The sequence below is a fragment of the Sardina pilchardus genome, chromosome 1 (assembly GCF_963854185.1).
Source record: "Sardina pilchardus chromosome 1, fSarPil1.1, whole genome shotgun sequence".
In the NCBI taxonomy this organism is placed as follows: Eukaryota; Metazoa; Chordata; class Actinopteri; order Clupeiformes; family Clupeidae; genus Sardina; species Sardina pilchardus.
Genome location: NC_084994.1, coordinates 42,981,551 through 42,995,507, shown reverse-complemented (window position 1 = coordinate 42,995,507; position 13,957 = coordinate 42,981,551). Strand labels below are relative to the sequence as shown.

The 13,957-nt window shown below is 47.1% G+C and overlaps 2 protein-coding genes across 3 annotated transcripts in view; one reads left to right on the top strand and one right to left on the bottom strand.

Annotated features, from left to right (window-relative positions):
- Positions 1 to 278: 278 nt before the first annotated feature.
- Positions 279 to 7,852, top strand: ift27 (intraflagellar transport 27 homolog (Chlamydomonas)). Its single transcript, XM_062530889.1, has 7 exons — positions 279 to 423; positions 1,190 to 1,269; positions 4,736 to 4,795; positions 4,975 to 5,034; positions 5,405 to 5,522; positions 6,265 to 6,374; positions 7,423 to 7,852. The coding sequence occupies exons 1-7, from the start codon at positions 390 to 392 to the stop codon at positions 7,522 to 7,524; spliced, it is 564 nt and encodes a 187-aa protein (XP_062386873.1). The 5' UTR covers positions 279 to 389; the 3' UTR covers positions 7,525 to 7,852.
- A 4,696-nt stretch (positions 7,853 to 12,548) lies between these two features.
- LOC134075805 (voltage-dependent calcium channel gamma-2 subunit-like) overlaps positions 12,549 to 13,957 on the bottom strand; it is a 64,418-nt gene continuing 63,009 nt past the window's right edge. For both annotated transcript variants that reach the window (XM_062530879.1, XM_062530876.1), the window contains exon 6: positions 12,549 to 13,957. This exon is cut by the window's right edge. The gene's annotated coding sequence lies outside the window, so the exon portion shown is untranslated.

The following is a 13,957-nucleotide window of genomic DNA, read 5'->3' as shown; positions in this document are numbered from 1 at the left end:
ACATCTTTATTTTACTGGAAATAAAGTTTCTTATAAACGTTAGAGTTCGTGACGATGTGGAGCGGCAACACTGCCCTGGGACCGATGACATGACCCAGTGCGTAACACATAAAGGCGAATATACAGCGTGCACAGTGCCCTCTAGTGGTGATGCTGATGTATTTACTGGATCAACGCATACTAAACGTAGACGCCCCTTAATGTACGTCAAGTACACTACTAACCAATGATATTACCACATTTTCTCTCGGTGGTTACTATGCGACGGATTGTATGCTTGTGTGCTACAAGGAAGATTGTGCGTGCGAGGGCTGGAGAACCGATGAAGCTAAAAACAACATTGTGTTGAGAGCTCAAGGCTGCATTGTCTTTCTTGCTTGTTCCCGACAATGGTGAAGTTAAGGGCAAAATGCATTCTCGTTGGTAAGGACACTCCCTAGTCGCTAGTTTGTCAAACGCTGATTTTCAACATGTCTGATACCAAGATGCTAGCTAACTGTAGCCATGCATGTTAGCTGGAAGTTTGGCTAACGTCAAACTTCAACTTTGCCAAGTGTTCTTCAAAAGGTGGCACTATCTTATCAAAGGGGGTGTTGGGGAAATGTGACATGTTCGATCCTTTGGCGATTGCTTCCTTTAGCCGAGTAAGTTAACAGTTAACGTTAACGCTAGCTAACAGAACAAATCATATTCCTACCTACATTTACATTAATAGAGTAAGCAGACTTTTTTTTAATCCAAAGCGAAATTGAGGATCAGTTCAAGCTACATTACACACCTTCCTGAACCCCTCTCGAATATTTTGGCTGCAACTCACGCGCGGTCCTCTTCAGCCAGTGCGGTAAAGTAGATTCATTTTGAATTGTGACATTCAGCTTTACAAACATGTTTTGCTATGTAACGTTCGTGTAAGGCTAGGCTACTAAAAAGAGGACTGTCACAGAAAAACCAAAACATATGAACATCTAGTACAAACTGTGGTGTACCCCTCCACTTGTGCAAGATAATCTTCCTCCCTGGTGCGTTCTTATGGTGATAACCCTAGCTGCTAAATGTATACAAGGATACAAGGAGGTTTATTTGTCACATGCATATGATTTCTACAAGGAAAGAATGCAGTGAAATGGTCAGTTCCTTCGCCTGTTGAGCTTGCAAGGCTACTACCGCGTATGCTTGTCTGCCTCCACAGGGGATGCCGCGGTAGGGAAAAGCGCCTTGTCCCAGATGTTCCGGAGCGACGGCGCCCACTTCCAGAAAATGTATTCTATGGTGAGACAAGGCTATGTAAACCATGCAGAAATGTAACTCAGTCAGTGGTTCATTAAACATCCAGTGTTTGTTTCCTGCGCATGGATTAAGTAGGCTATTAGGCTGCCCTGTGAAGTCCCTGAGTGAAAAAAAAGAAAAAAATAGTGTCGGATCTATGTTTAGCCTTGAAGTCCCAGTGTTTACTCTGAATGGTGAACACGTGTTGTCCACCTCAGTGCATGTCATATAGGTTAGGTTGTTTCTTTGTTTCAGTTACTTTTGATTGTGTTAAAACTGAAGACAGTTGATCAAGCAATGAAGGCCTAACTGAGTGCAGCGGTAGGACAGGAGCACACACATGCAGTTACATCACTAAAGTCACTAAAAAGCTCCTCAGTGCCAGTAGCTGGAGGAAAAAGGCACAGCTCTCTGTCAGCACAAGGTTGTGCTCTGGAGAAAAGCCCGCCCCCATAGAACTGTGCCATTGACGCACTCGCCCCAGCAGCTCATGGAGTGTGGCCCCTCACGTATAGTACTGTACAGCCAGGACTGCAGTAGATCTCCACTGGGAGCAACGCAAGGCCTCGTCTGCTGTGGTGTGGAGGCTAATTACTAGTCTAAACTAAATAGTAAGGGTCTGCCTATATCTTTGCTAAACGTTATTTTATTATTATTATTATTATTATTATTATTATCGTAGATCAGTGGATGCATTACAGGAAGTTATGGGGATATGCTTAAAGTGCTGTCAGATATAAAAAACTAGTGCAACCGTGTTCTTACATTTTAGACATACTGTATGACACGTTCATCTTTTGGAGATTTCTGTAAATGAATACAACGGAGTGGTCCTCATTGGTCACAACATTGGTCATATTTTTGCGCATTATTCCCCCCTTACTACCTATTAGTGTACATCTGGCTTCAATTATAACAAGCAAGCGCGCACACATCCAAGTGTAAAGACTGGGTGCTGGACGAACTGGGCAAACAAATAAGTGGGGGGGGGGGGGGGGGAGGCTTGGGGCTTTACTTGCCCCATGAGGTCATCCTTGGTGTATCTGGTGTATCTGTACGAGCCGCAGAGGGATGGCGGGTCTTCGGCTGCCCCCTCAGGGTGTGTGCGGGTACCTCCAGGCCCAGGCCGTGCAGTCTGCAGTGCGGAGTGCACATACATACAGTAGGCTTATCAGCCACGCCAGGGCCAGGATGGCTTCAGCCTTATAGCATCCCGAGGAGCCTGAGCAGATTGCAAAAAGCTCCTGTCGATTGCCTTTGGGTGGGTAGTGGGGTAGGGGCGGGGGGAGGATGGGGAGGGTGGGGGGGAGGCTGGGGAGGGCCAGGCAGGTCTGCTCGCGTCAGCAAGGCTAGAAGGCCGCAGGTGACAGGAATGTCAATAATTAATACAAAGGCCACGGTAATCAGTGTGTGCGTGTGTGTGTATGTGTGTGCGCGTGTGTGTGTGTGTGTGTGTGTGTGTGTGTGTGTGTGTGTGTGCGGATGCACTAAAGGTGTTTGACAAGCAGGACGTGCTCTGCAGCGCAAAGAGCCTCAGCGACTCGAGGCTTGGGGAAGGAGGGAGAGGTGGAGGAGAGAGAGAGAGAGAGAGAAGGAGAGAAAGGAGAGAGAGAAGGAGAGAGAGATAGGAGAGAGAGAGAGATACTGTTCCCCCGATTGGAAGATGGAGGTTGAGGTGGAGCAGGACAAAGGAAGCACATTTCAAGTCATATTTAGATTCTAATGAGTTTGGAAAGAGGATTTAATCAAATGTTGCCTTTTAGCTGGAGAGGTACACAGACTCTCACAGCCGAAGAGAATGTGTGTGTGTGAGTTTGTGTCTGTGTCTGTGTCTGTGTGTGTGTGTGTGTGTGTGTGTGTGTGTGTGTGTGTGTGAGTCTGTGTGAGTCTGTGTGAGTCTGTGTGTGTGTGTGTGTGTGTGTGTGTGTGTGTGTGTGTGTGTGTGTGTGTGTGTGTGTGATGAGGGGGCCGGGTGGGTGGGCATCAGTGATGCCAGCGGAGGCCTCGGGCTCACCTCTAAATGCCAAGCGGCTCATTACGGCGTCTCCAGCGCTGCGCCCCTCTCCTAACGACGGCTCATTGGCATTCTGGTGAGCAGCGGCCTCGTTAGCCGCACGCTGGCACCACCACCACCACCACCACCATCGTCCGCCATCTCAGACACTCAGAGCTGCCGAACGCGCAGCGGCGTCCCTTCAGGTCGAGTTGCTACCGCGGCTCCGCTCCGCTCCGCTCGTCTCGAGCGACACGGCATCTGGTCGCGCACACCGCCCGTCCTCACCTCATCAGGTAAAGCTAATGATGTCAGCGGGAGCAGCGGAGAGCGGCGACGCCGAGGACGATTGGCAGCTCGGGAACAGCTGTTAGCATTTGAACAGGTCTGGGTGTGCTATTTAGACAGTCCTGTGGATGTTGTGTCATTGGCATTTCAGGCCATTTCAAGCTCGCTCTTCGAGGGTGTCAGACTTACTCCTCACGGTAAAGAGCTCAATACTTGCCGAGCACCAGAACAAACCAACAAAAAACATGCTGCTGTTATTGTTTGGGGGTCAAACTGATGACATGTCCACAAATCCTGTAGAGGCCAATATAGGTAGGTGAAGATGGCGTCTGCACCTTTTGTCTAATCATTTTGGTTGTGCCCGGTGCGTAACTCCAAGAAAAGTTCAGTAAGGTAGTGGAAAAGAAGGGATCGCACTCGGACTGAGATTTATACAAACAAAGCCGCAGAGGCAAATGTACATAGTACAGAATACTTTGGTGTTCATATTCAAGTCTCCCTCAATCTGTGGAATTCATGATCTATCATCAGAGGAAGGTTCATCTGGTCCTGTGGTGTTCACACACACACACACACACACACACACACACACACACACACACACACACACACACACACACACACACACACACAATTCTGTTATCATAACGACTCTCTGGAGGGCGAGACGGACAGGCGATGACCCAATTTAGTCTAATTGATTGTGTTGCAGAAAGGTTTGTGGTCACCAATAGTTCAGCTTGATCTTAGTCTTGACCTCATCGGTTGGGATGTCAAATGGCCACTGGGGGCCATTATGGTAGAAGGTGGAAAATTCCACTCAAGTGTGGTGTGTGGTTCTTGCCAAAACGCCAACAGAATTGCCTTCTCTTATAAGCCATTGTCTTATGAGTCTTTAGATGCCTTTGCACTGTACTGTGTCTCAGTGATGATGAGATTGTACCTCTGACTGATGTATTTTCTGTTTGTCTATGTTTTCTGTGTTCTATGTTCTTTTCTGTTGCTGTTTAGATCATAAATGGCCACAGCAATGAAGAGAATCGACTGACTCTTTTCATTACTGTGTTGCATGTTCCAAATGTAAAGCACTTTGAGCTGCATTCTGTGTATGAAAGGTGCTATACAAATTAAGATTATCATTATTATTATTATCATTATTATTTATTATATCTGACTGATGTCTTACAGACCACAGGAGTGGAGTTGCTGACTAAGTGTGTGCTCATCCCAAACACCAGTGACAGCGTGGTGAGTGTTTTTTTTTTACAGAACGTAGAGCTAGCAGATAGTGAGGATATATTCCCTCAATGTTACAGTGCGTTTTAGGTGTTAGAGCCGTTAAGAATCGTTAAGCATCATGTACCCTACCCTGTAACCCAGAACGCAGTTGACCCTTGAACTCTGTGTTCCTTTGTCCGTCTGGGCAGGAGCTGTACATCTTCGACTCGCCCGGGAGAGAGATCTTTGCAGAGTACTGTGAGAAAATGGTACGTGTGCGCTTGTTCCCCCAACGCCACATCTGGACTGTGTTTTGTGTTCCATCAGCAGTAAATATCACACACATGATTTGATTCATCGTTCTCTCTTGGGGACCCGAGGGCTACACATGGAAACATGGCACGCACCTCTCTGGCTTGTGTTAAAAATGAATGTGTATCCCTCTATTGTCTTTTTTTTGTGTGTGTACTAATTTGCATCTTGTCTGTTCACTCTTGTGTATGTGTATGTGTGTGTGTGCGGTGTGTGTGTGTGTGTATGTGTGTGTATGGGTGTGAGTACATTTTTGTGTGTGTGTGTGTGTGTGTGTGTGTATGGGTGTGAGTAAATTTGTGTGTGTGTGTGTGTTCTGACTCTCAGTGGGGGCTGCCGTCGGTGGTGTGTGTGGCGTTTGACATCAGCAGCGCGGCGTCCTTCAGCAGCTGTGGCCGCTGGCTGGAGAGGGTGCGGACCCACTCGCCGGGCCTCCAGGTGCCGGGTGAGAGACGCACGCCACACCACACCACGCCCGCCTGGGGGTCAAGGGTCAACCAGAGTTCAGCCGCCACTCTCTCACATCTTAGACACTCAGTCCCCTTAGAATTATAATGCTCTATCAACGTTCCCAGTAGTTGAGATATAGAGTGTCAACGTTTTAGAATTCCGTGGATTTATACGGATAAGTGGAACAAACCTCCTCAGATATAGTGTCCAAACATACATACAACTACAAGAAACACCTCACCTCACCTTCTTAAGCTGTCACAGAATGAGAATATATCAGTAGCTCGACATTTTGTACAAAAATGCCAGCTAGAACCTAGAACCTAGAACCTATCATTCTAAGGAGTGGGTACTGGTGCAACTGCTACACTGTCTTGCCTGGTGATAATACATTTCACGAGCCGGATGCTGAAGCAGTGGATCAAAACTCAGTTTCTCTGAGGACAGGAAGTGGCTTGGACTGAGTCATAGACTATTCATGCCAATCAGCAGAGAGGAGCAGAGAGGGGTGTGATTTGATTGGCTGCTAAGCTCAAAATATCAGTTTGATTGTGGACTACGCCTTTTAATAAGTCAACTGTTAACAGTACGGATAAATGTAATATTAGGGTTGTGCATTGTCTTCATAATGCTAATGTGTGTGTGTGTGTGCGTGTGTGTGTGCGTGTGCGTGTGCGTGTGCGTGTGCGTGTGTGTGTGTGTGTGTGTGTGTGTGTGTGTGTGTCTACCTTGGCCAGGGGTGCTGGTGGGCACCAAGTCAGACCTGTCGTCACGGAGGGAGGTGGAGACGGCCGTGGCCCAGGAGTGGGCTCAGAGCCAAGGGCTGGAGTACTTTGAGACATCCGCCGTGAGTACACACACACACACACACACACACACACACACACACACACGTACAGCTCTCATACACACGCACAACTAACACACACACACACACACACACACACACACACGCACAGCTCTCATACACACGCACAGCTCTCATACACACGCACAACTAACACACATACGCGCACACACACACACACACACACACACACACACAGCGTGCAGCTGCACTGACGACTCAGACGATGTCTCAGTGGTGCTTTGTCTCAGCTGGATGTCAGGGTGTCCTTTAGCAAGAGGACGAAGTGCCAAATCCAAATGGTCACTCCGGCCGCTCTGTTTCTGCCCGTGGCCGCACGCTGAACTCACATAGGTGGACGTCAGTGGACGTCACTGTGTGACTGAGTCACGGTACTGCACGCACTGAGCGGGGGCAGCCGAGCCACTGCCAGTAGGAGACAAGGGGAGTGATATGTATGTGTGTGTGTGTGTGGGGGGGGGGGGATCACACTTCACACATTCCCACATATTAATTATTTTAAAATGGGGGGGGAGCAGCAGTCTCTGCACGGCTATAACCGTGTTGCTGCTCTCTTCTTTGTCACATATTATGCTGGCTTAGCACGACAGAACAGCAATGCGCTAGCTTTGCATCTACTTTTACATGGAGGTCGCTTAGCACGACAGAACAGCAATGCGCTAGCTTTGCATCTACTTTTACATGGAGGTCGCTTAGCACGACAGAACAGCAATGCACTAGCTTTACATCTACTTTTACATGGAGGTGGCTTAGCATGATAGGACAACGGCAATGTGCTAGCTTTACATCTAATTTGGCTTAGCACGACAGGACGGCAATGCACTAGCTTTATATTTTTGCATGGAGGTGGCTTAGCACGACAGGACAACGGCAATGTGCTAGCTTTACATCTAATTTTACATGGAGGTGGCTGGATGGAGGTTCTCTTAAGTGCTCGTCTTGTGGAATTATTGCCTACCTGTGGGAAATGCCCCTCTTGATATGAGTTTTGTGTGTGTGTGTGTGTGCGTGTGTGTGTGTGTTGCAGAAAGAGATGGAGAACTGCGATGCCCCGTTTGTCTGTCTGGCCCAGAGCTTTCACACTCTCCAGCAGAACCCGATCGAGAACGAGAGCACTGATTCTCCCTGAGCATCCTCAGGCCCAGAGTATGGATACACACTACACATTGTGGACACACTACACAGTATGAGTACACACTACACACTACTGACACACTCTACATACTACACACTTATTTATTTTTATAAGAACTGCTTGGAACACGCTACAGCGATGACCGTGTTGGCTGCAGTTGTCGTCCTAGTACATCACATATCAAAATGATTATACAGATGTTTTGATATAATATACATAAATGTATCCTGTCAGATGTTTTTGTAATTCGTTTTTTTTCCTGTGTGATCTGTGCTGTGCCACTATCTGCAGCTCGGTGAACCAATTAAAGGTTTGATTTTTCTATGTTTGTAGAGTTTCCTTTCTTGGTACTGTATGTAGGTCATCAGAGTGGAGTACATAGATATCATGGTGGCTAGAGAGTGGTCTACTGTGCCCTACATAAGACTGAGAAATGTCACCAAATGTTCTTTAGAATGAAAAAAAAATAATGAAAGAATAATTATATAAAAAAAAGAGTTCTGCACACATGAAGCTGAGATGGTAGTGAATAGTGACATCACCCCAGGACAAAGCCGGGCTCTTGTCTCGCAAGTGAAACAATATGGCCGCTTTACTGTGTGACAGTTTCCCGGCGAGAAGCGCACACAGTCGAGTCCTCTCACTGTACATGTGGGACACTAGGGCACACTGTCATGACCGAGAGCCTCAGAGCAGCCATTTTCACAAAATGCAGTGGTATAAAAAAAAAAGTTGTAGAGGAATAATAATAATATTTTTTTAAAAAAAGGAGAATTACAGTTTTTAATTTCAAGGTTAATTCCCAAACGGGGTCAGGAGGCATTGTCCCGGTTCGCCTCTCGTGACGGCGTCGCCTTTTCAAGGGCTCCGGTCCGCTCCAGAGAACAACTATGCGCCGTTTAATCCAATTTCACAGGCCCCTCCTCCTCCTCCTCCTCCTCCTCCTCCTCCACCGCCAGTCATCCCGCCCGCCCCTCGGCAGCCGCAGAAACGTGCGAAACGGGACCAACGCAAAATGTCCATCATCATCCTCCGCATCATCATTCTCGTCCTCCACTACCACTGTAGCCTCAGAGTCTGTCAGCAAATTACATCTCGAAGTTAAATAGCACAGCAGAAAAGCGTACGGCAATGAATATGGTAATCCCTTTCTTATTTGTTTTATTTTTTTTATTTTTTATTTTATGTTAAGATTGCAGTCATGAGTTTAAAAGGCTATCCTCACAAATGTGCCTTTACAATTGTAATTACTGTAGGCTGTTTAATTCAAGCCCACTTGACACACACACGCACACAGTGAGAGGTATTTGTTGTTTATGTTTACGTTGGGGGGGTGGGGGGGTTACGATTATGAACTGGTACGCCCCAGCATGCCTAGGAGAGCCTAATTACCGCTCACGAGAGTCGAGTCAGAGAGAGAGAGAGAGTCGGTGCGTTAGATAACCGGCGTGGACGGTTGGCAGCAGGTCTCGGTCGGTCACTCGCTCGTTTCGCTCGCTCGCTCGGTCCAGCTCTTGTGCCGTGGCTCGCAGGTGGTCCCCGACAGGCTTTTGCGCCGAGGCGGTGAGCCAGGCGACACACGCTGGGGCCTGGAGGTGAGCGCGAGGGCAGGGCAGCTCCCAGACCCGTCTGGCCCAGCGAGGAGAGCCTTGGCTGGGGGCCGCGGGAGGCTGAGGCCGGCCTCCTGGCATGGGAGTGTGGACGTGCTGGGCTGGAAGGGAGACACCCAGACTGTCCTGTGGTGTGGTTTTTTTTTTTTTTTGCCTAGGCCTGGCGAACCAATGGGCCAAGCGTAGGCACTCACGTGAAAGTACACACACACACACACACACACACACGTATGTAATAACCAGAACACAGCAAAGTTACACAATCATGATTTACATGTTAAGTTTTGCTTACACCACGACACACACAGAGACAAACACACACACACACACACACACACACACACACACACACACAGTGTGTGACATGTAGATAAAGACTAGACTCGACTGGCCATCACTAATAAAAACAAAATAAGATAGTTCACTCAGAGGTTTCATACTGTAGGAAATGCCTTCTTTGCTCTGGGCCTTGTCTTGCATCTCCTTACCTCGCATGACAACATCTTGGATACGGCCAGGGAGAGAACAACAATTAAGTCTGCTATAGATAAATGCAATGAAGAAATCGATGAAGAAATCAACACACTTACTCTTACCTTGGTCATCATGGCCATGCTGTGTGAACGACCAACACCACGCTTCAGAGAACTGCCGTAGAGGGTCGCTGGTGCAGCAGCAGCACCACCTACCTACTGAGCTGAGCTGCATCAAGAGACACCATCACCTCCACCACCATCACCTCCATCACCATCACCTCCACCACCACCATCACCAGCAGCCATGACCAAAACAAACTCAAGGGAAAAGACTTGAGCATCGCATGGCAAACCATATCAGAACCACACTACTGACTCCTGTTCTGGGAAAAGAGTGTGAGAGACATAAGAGGTGTGTGTGTGAGTGTGTGTGTGTGTGTGTGTGTGTGTGTGTGTGTGTGTGTGTGTGTATGTGTTGGGGGAGATGAAGACGCGTGTGTGTGTGTGTGTGTGAGTGGGGGGGGGGGGGTAGATGCTGGAGAAGTGTGCGCAAGGTATGGCTGCAGTGTCTACTGCACAGCCATTAGTATTCTGCACCTGCTCTGCTCTCTCCCTCTCTCTCTCGCTTGCTTGGTTACACACACACACATACTCATACACACACAACCCAGCACAACTCGCAGTACATCTATTCACCATCAGAGGGAGCAAGAGCCCAAGCTTTATCAGGCTCAAGAGGGAGAGAGAGCGCTTCTCTCCAATGTCTCTCGTCCCTCGTTTCATGGCTCAGCCAGTGTGTGGTACACATGTTAGCTTGTGACATGGCTTGATATTTCTGCAGGCTGACTAGCTTCCATACTCATGGTTCTCTGGCCTCTCTGTGCCTGTGTGTGACTGACTGTGTGTGTGTGTGTGTGTGTATGGTGGCTCATGTGGCTCATGCCCAAAGAGTTTTGAGTGAGGACAATCAAATTAGCCTACATAAAATAAAGAGGGTAACAGTGAAGTCAAGAGCCAATTTGTGGTTTGGTTGAGCTGCGGAGCTTCTCACCAAAGCGATGAGTTTTTGTGGTCGAATGCTAAAATGTATTTGAACCCCCGCATCAACAGGGCAATCAGTGAAGCACCTCAGAACCTCAAGCCTCAAATGGCCCTGTGTTGTATCATGTCACACACACACACACACACACAAATGTATGACCCGGTTAACGTGGTTCAGGAACTAGATGAACTCTTCTGAGTCTCCTCTGGAACCAAGTTCCTGGCTCCTTCTTGCTTTGGGTGAAAGAGTCCCCAAAGGCAGTCTATGGTCATTTTTAGGTCCTCAGGTCCTATTCTGGAACAGCCTATTGCCCTTATACTTGTATGTCCTCCTCCCCATGATCACCCCCCCTTTTTTTTCTGTCCCTGGTCCACTCCACTCACACACTCCCTCTCCTCTCCTCTCCTCTCCCCTCCTCTCCTCCTCTCCTCTCCTCTCCCCTCCTCTCCCCTCCTCTCCTCTCCTCACTGATCACACCACGCTGCAGAGAGCCGCACTCACAGCTTTGATCCGCACACCAGGGAGGGGGAGAGAGAGAGAGAGGGGGAGAGAGAGTGCAAGAGAGGGAGTGAGAGAGAGAGAGGCGAATGCTCCATATTCAAATGCCAGCAAAAATGTGGAGGCTAACGGATTGTCAGTGACATCAAATAATTGGCAAGGACACAGACACACAGGCGTAAGCACACACATGCACACACACACGCACACACACACACTAAAAACTCTCTCTCTCTGTCTCTCTCTCTCTCTCTATCTCTCTCTCTCACACACACACACACACACACACACACAGACACACAGTGCCCCACAAAACTCTCAGCTTGAATCAAACTCTGTGCCAGCATGACTTCTTTTCTCCTGCTAGCTAGATTACACCAACCTCTAAACAGATACCATTGCAGGAGCAGAATGCCAATAGACATGCTGTAGGGCTCTATATGCTGTACTAGGCTCTGGGTCATGATGGCCCTCTCCACAGACCACAGAGGAAGGAGTGATAGAAGGAGGGAGAAGTCGGACATTCCGAGCAAGGCTGTTGTCGTCGTCGTCGTTGTTGACCCCCAACCTGACCACCTCCTTCTCTAGACTTAGTCCAAAGCGTTTTTGTGCAAGCTCACTGCCGTCACATTTTCCGGCGTTTCTACAGAAGGCGGTGGCCTTCAAGCCATGTTGTGTCCTCACTTGGAAACAGCATGGAGGATGATGGGGCAGAAAGGCATACTGTACAAGTATAACATGCAATGAATGTGGTATACCTTAGAGATAGAACAAAGTATGCAGTATGAATCAGTAGACCGGTGAGTTGGTGTGAGTGTAGTATACTGTACCCTCCATCTCTGTGCTGCTATATAGACAGCAATATGTAGACACAACAATATAGAAAAAAAACATACATCATTAGGACAGCCTTTTTTGTACTTCCCCTAGTGGGGTTACAATTTTATTCAACATTGGGGCGTAATGCATCCAAGTTTAGGATCATTCAATATTGGCACCTTTTTGAAGAAGATGGCATAGCTTTTTTCCCATTGTTTTTCATTTGTGAACCTCATTGAAACAACACAATGTAACGAAAAACAAAGGACAATGAAAAAGAGGAATAAGGCTGAGTGTGACGTCCAAAAATGAAACACAGAAGTACATTTACAAAGAAAAGGACGTTGTTCTCTTTTTCTTTTTGTTTCCGTTAAAAAAGGCCTTTGTTTGTTCGTTTGTTAAGATTGATCACCCCCACCCCAAGCATAAAATAAAGCCCCATTAACATCAAATCATCCCCTTGAGAAATTAAAATACAAAATGAGAAAGAAAAACACACAGCACAGGGACATTTTTCCCACCTTTTGTGTTCTCTCTCTTTCTCTGAATCCCCCCCACCCCCCCCCCCCCCACTTTATCATCTATAATTATCGCTTTTCAAAATGTACATTTCCAAACAGCAGGTTGGTTGTACATTTTTTTCATTTCATTGTTTTTTATTTTTTTTTGTTGAGCATGCACGTAAATTTCTTTATCTGGAAGTCATTCATGTGGGATCTCTTTTACAGTTTTTAATCCTCTTGCAGGTTGATCTGTCATCGTCTGTCAGACTAGCTCTCATCCTTGACCTTTGACCTGATCCATTACCCAGAATTCCTGCAAACCCTTCAGCTGCCGACCCGTCAATCCCCCTCCATCCTCTCTCAGTGTTAGATGGTGGCTCAGGGTTCTGCTGCTGACCAGTCGTTGTGTGACTCCGTCGAAGCCACCGGACAGGACAGCGCTCGTTGTTTCTGTAGACCCGTGGAAGAGAGAAAAAGGGCAAGGCTTCCAGAACAGAACAGAACCGAAACAAAACAAAACAAAACCAAACTAATAAAAAGTTGACTTTAAGGGCAGACAGATCCTGAAAAGAGCAAGACAAGGGATACTTTTTAAAAAGTCGTTCACGTGACCACAGCTGGCATCTTCCTCGTTCTTCCAGTCACCAGAAAAAAAAAGAAAAAGAAAAAGAAGCTGAGTCACAATGACACCCTTCCGCCTTTGCTCTTTTGGTTTCCATGGCAACTTTATTAAGTTTTGATTAGTTTATTTTGTTTGTTTCTTTCAAAAATGTCTTCCTTTTTCCTACTGTTTTACATCAGGGAGGGTCTGTGGTTGAATTTATTCACATCTATATATTTATATAGCCATATATAATCAGTTCATAATGGATCTTTTTTGTTTCGACAAAACTTGGTGTAGGCTGGGCACAGTATTTAATGCCAATACCTTTAAACCATGTATAAAAGAATAAAATACACTGATGTCATCAAATGGAGTGAGATGATTGGAGGTTAAAGGCGGGGAGGACAAACAGAGATCCCTCCCACACCTAAGCAGCAGATGGCGACGAGTTTAAAAACAAAAACAAAAATCCAAATATTTTTGTTTTCTTATATATATTTTCAAAACTCGCCACACGCATGGCCTATCCTCCTTATTCAGTCAGCAAGCCTTCTCTCTCTCTCTCTCGCCCGACTCTCTCGTTCCACCACTTCACACAATGAGCTCATCAACGTTGGGCAGAGACAGGTAGTGCCTTTTTTGTTTCTGAATGATTATGATTTAATCACTGCAACAACTCTTATGCCTCCCCAGACTCGGGGACTCATGGAAGCTATCAACACGTCATCAGCATACGCTTTCAACCTCCAATCTCCCACTCTGTGTTCATGTCTCTCCCTTCCTTTTTCCTCTTCTCATATCTCCTCCCTCCAAGCTGAGGGCATGTGTTCTGTACGTATATGTGTGTGTGTGTGTGTGTGTGTGTGTGTGAGTGG